The following is a 4370-nucleotide window of genomic DNA, read 5'->3' as shown; positions in this document are numbered from 1 at the left end:
CGCATCGCTTCACGTGGAAACCCCTCTGCGATGCAAGCAAGAAATCAAAACTCCGTAACAGAATCAGTGTCCGTTTCTACCAGCCTGAGTGCTCTATCAATTTAGAAGAGAAATTTGGACTTATAGCACCATGCCACGTGTACTCCAAGACAGCTGTCAAACAATGCCCCAAGTACACCTTGAAACTTAAACTTTGTTTTAAATTTATAATATAGTTCTAAACAGCACTTGCAGGAGCATTTGCTTTTCGAAGCCCAAGGTCACTAGGCTTCTGAGCTCTTACAGGGCCCAACTCTAAGGGTTTTCTTTGAAAACTATGTGTTCTTTTTTGTGCTGATGTGCTTTTTGGTCTTTCCCTTTGTACAATTCTAATGTTTGTCTGTGCCAATGACTCTCCTAGACGAAGAGCAATTTCAGCAGCCATCTGCTCTGCTTGTACTTTTTGAGGGAAATACTCTTCAGGAAAATGTTGACTTAACCATAAATAGAGTGACAGAACTTGATGTCTTGCTTCAAGATCCATGAGCTGTAGGTCACTCCTGGCAGATCCTGTGGGTGTCACCATAGCTAAATGTACAGGAAGCTTCTTGCTGTATGCAAAAGAGAAGTTAAGTAGCGCCCCCATGACTTTCGAGTCTCTCACATTTACAGGTGCCAATATAAATTTCAATTTCTCTTCCAATGTCAAGCCCTTGACCTTGTCAATGATGCTTGCAACCTTCTTAAGGTTATCATTTCGGCAAAGAAAGTACGACCCATCTACCTGACACGTGTCCTGGAAGCGATCAAGAAGCTTTGAAAACGTGGCACCTGGCATATGAGTAGCAAATAGCTCCATTTGTTCATACATCGGAAACAGACCTGCACTGCGGGACTCGCCAAATGGTTCTTGCAAACACGTGACTAAATAAGGAATATCTCGGGAATAAAAAGTAGTAGCTGTCCCTGCTTGATAGATGCTTCCCCTTCGGCCTGCTCTTCCAGCAATTTGCTTTACCTGCGAAGCTGATACTTTTTGCAACATCTGACCATTGAATTTTTCAAGCGAGTAGAAGATAACTCTCCGAATGTTTAAATTCAGACCCATACCAACTGCATCTGTAGTAACTAAGACATTATAGCCACTGTTTGGATCATTAAAGAGCTTGGCTTGATGCGTCCTGGTTTCGGGAGGCAAGGCCCCATAAACTACACAGCATCGATTGTCAGTGACCTGTTCAACAGCTTTTTTTATGGCGAAAATCTCCTTGCGAGAAAACGATACTATACAATCTCCTGGTTGAATTTTTTTGTAATCTCCTCCAAGTGATTGATCATTCACTGCAAGAGGTTCAAAGCGCTCATAAAAGAATTCCTCCATGTCATCCCCAGTGACAGCACATATATCTCTAACCAGACCGAGAGTACTGGGATCACCGCATACATGAATCTCATCCGCTTGCAAACCCAACAATGCACGAGTCCAAGCCCAGCCTCGGTATTCATCAGTTAGCATCTGAATTTCATCAATCACTGCCACTTCCAAACTTCTCTGAGTTAGAACCATTTCTACAGTGCAAGCAACATGATTAGAAAAGGGGACTTCCTTTTTCTCTTGCCCAGTGTAGAGACTGCAATAGACTCCATCAGCATTGACATTGTCATACACCTCCATGGCAAGTAGGCGGAGAGGGCTACAATATACACCAGATGAAGCCTCCTTGAATCTTTTTAACGCATTATAAGTCTTACCACTGTTGGTGGGACCAGCATGATAGATTATTTTTCGTTTGATTGCACGAGCAAAGGGAAACCATGTGTGGGGTTTGGTTAGATCAGCTGTTTCCAGCAGTGTTTTGTATCTTGCAATTTCAACAGGAAATTCCCTGGTGCAAAACTCAGAAAACAATGGGAAAAGAAACTGATCTCCTTCAGCCGAAGGCCCAAGACCCAACAAATGCACTCTTATCTCTGGTATACACCTCATCAGGAAAAATTTACGAAAGCGGGAAGCAGCAATTGGAAAGACAATTGAGCTTATGTAACACCGTAATGGAGCCTGTTCCAATGCCCAGCCAGCCTCGTGAAAATGCCTTAAGACCTCTACCAAGGCATCTCTATCAGGTTTTGGCATATTTCCCGATAGTTTGGAAACCAAGAGAGCCTGAAACACCTGACCACTATCAGATAAATCAAGCTTCTGATCAGGCTTTACGTTGGAATTTATGTTACGTCGCCTTGACGAGGGCCACACACCTTGACCTGCATTGTTCTTCAACTCAGTATGAGTCACTCTATCCTGTACACCTGATACAGAAATTGGGTCACGAGGTTCCAAGGGGGATAGACTTCGTTCTCCACTGCCGTTCCCAATCCACACATCGCTACCGACAGCCTCATCAGTGCTGCGAACCCTCTCAGTGAGGTCGTCTGAGAAGGTTTTACGAGCGCTGGCATTTTGATCAAGAGAACTCTTCACAGTATTCTCAGCTCTAGAGCCATGTATGATTGGCTCGCACCCACGTTCTGTGGGCCTTTCCTGAATATTACCATTACCTGTCACAGAGGAGCTTTCAATGCTTTCCTTGCCCTTGACCTTCTGTTTCCTAGACACCTTGGAACGTTTGGTCGGTTTGCATTCGTTGAGATCACCCTCTTTTGAATCCTTCCTGACGGCAATGGAAGGTCGTGAAATTGCTGAAGCACCTTCCGGGACCGCTGATGTCTTGGCTGAATAACCAAAAGGCTCTGCAAAAGACGCCTCATCACCTGACAACGTTTGCTCCAAGCACGCGTCAGTACTAAGCAATCTATGATGAAAAAGATACCAATATGAACTCCTCTTTCTGTAAGTGAGACCCTCCCGAAGTCTCGGAATAATTGTAGGACTTCCCTGAGCTCTAGCGTCCGTGAGCGCATAAACAGCATCGCTGCTCGAATGTTTTCTCGGGGGGGCCGGCTGCAGAGTCTTACTCCTCCTGCTCAGAGACAGAATAAGCCTTCTTCCACTCATGGTGCGAGCTTTGGATCAATCGCCCAGTTGCGACATGAACCACTGTTCCCTCGGACCCAATACAAATATCATCAAGCCACTGCCGAATCAAAGCGGAGGCGATGGTGTCCGGGAATGAAGGCCTACAATCACGAAAGAATAGGAGCAATTCCAAATGCTGCAGGTAGTACTACAGGGGACGATATCTGGAGAGAGAAATGACGGCGAAAACTGAGGAATGGATCGATGCAGAGAAGGAAAGAAGCCATGGAAGGAATGCATCAAAGAGGAGGTGAGCAGGAAGAGCACATACATGAAATGGGAGGGCGGTGGGAGGAGGTGATGAGCTCCATCGCCGTAGCTGCTGGCCGCACCACCATCATCAACAACATGAAGAGGAGGACCTTCAGAATGAAAAGGTGCCCTACTCTTTCGAAATGCCCTCAATATCTTATATTCATATTCCTCTTTTTTTCGTCAAAGGGGCTAGTAAAGAGGCCGTGCCTTTAAAATGTCAGCACCCTCCTCTATTTTCTCAATGGAAAGACTCAATAAAGAGAGATGAAAATAATAATCAGGTAGCTCAAAGAAGAGAGCATCCCCTTCATTTTTAGCACGTACCGTTGTGGGATCACGAGAAACTTCAAGTATTCGATGAACATCACCATCATTTCGGAAAAAAATTAGGCAAGCAGCATAGAGAAAATTTGAGTACTCGATGACAATTGTCAACAAAATGCGACATTTAGCAAGGTAAGCCCTCTGAAGCCAAGATTTTCCTAGATATCGTTTTGATTGCTCGAGGCTTCCAGCATGCAATTCATTCACCTACTCGAGGTGTTTAGCATCCAATTCGTCACCTATAAAAGCTTAAGTGGAGAGGCCTCACAGAGCACGAGACTAGGCAATGATGGACGCTTCCAATGACTTCATGGACACGAACAGTGGGGCTTTTGTGAAGGGTGTGAACGTCTTCTTCCTTCTGCTTCGTCCAAATTCATCCTTCCTTACTTGATTTCGTTCTTTGCACTGTGTTCGTTTTCTTTGCATGGTGATTTGTTTCTCAATATAGTCGGTTTGTATGTGCAGCACTTTCCAAGGTTTGCCCACAGATTTTGTGATCTCCTGTCACCCCAAGCTTTGAGAACGAACTTGGTTCAAAGCATTGTGACAACGAATTCAAGAAAAACATCAATGGCGATGACGGCAAATCCTTCATTGTTTTGTTTTCTACCTTGGTCTTCATAGCGTGGACACATTTACTTGCATGCTATGATTCGACAATCGATTCCCGAATATTGTTCACCTTTTCTTGGAAAGCTTTTTGATCTCTGCCGCTGCCTTTATTGGCCTTTGCATCTTGCTCCTTACCAAACCTCTTAAAGAGTTAGAAAGCTTA

General features: G+C 44.6%; 1 protein-coding gene across 1 annotated transcript; it reads right to left on the bottom strand.

Moving 5' to 3' along the window:
• Positions 1 to 217: 217 nt before the first annotated feature.
• Positions 218 to 3389, bottom strand: LOC147898786 (ATP-dependent RNA helicase SUV3L, mitochondrial-like). Its single transcript, XM_087379232.1, has 2 exons — positions 3285 to 3389; positions 218 to 3177 (listed from the first exon to the last, which is right to left on the bottom strand). Exon 2 carries the CDS (start codon positions 2990 to 2992, stop codon positions 218 to 220), a length of 2775 nt encoding a protein of 924 aa, XP_087235358.1. The 5' UTR covers positions 2993 to 3177; positions 3285 to 3389.
• Positions 3390 to 4370: the final 981 nt, after the last annotated feature.

This window comes from Dipteris shenzhenensis, chromosome 9 (genome assembly GCF_047967505.1).
Source record: "Dipteris shenzhenensis isolate YYH24624 ecotype China chromosome 9, Dip_SZ_1.0, whole genome shotgun sequence".
NCBI classification, from domain to species: Eukaryota; Viridiplantae; Streptophyta; class Polypodiopsida; order Gleicheniales; family Dipteridaceae; genus Dipteris; species Dipteris shenzhenensis.
This window is presented reverse-complemented; position numbering and strand designations above follow the sequence as displayed.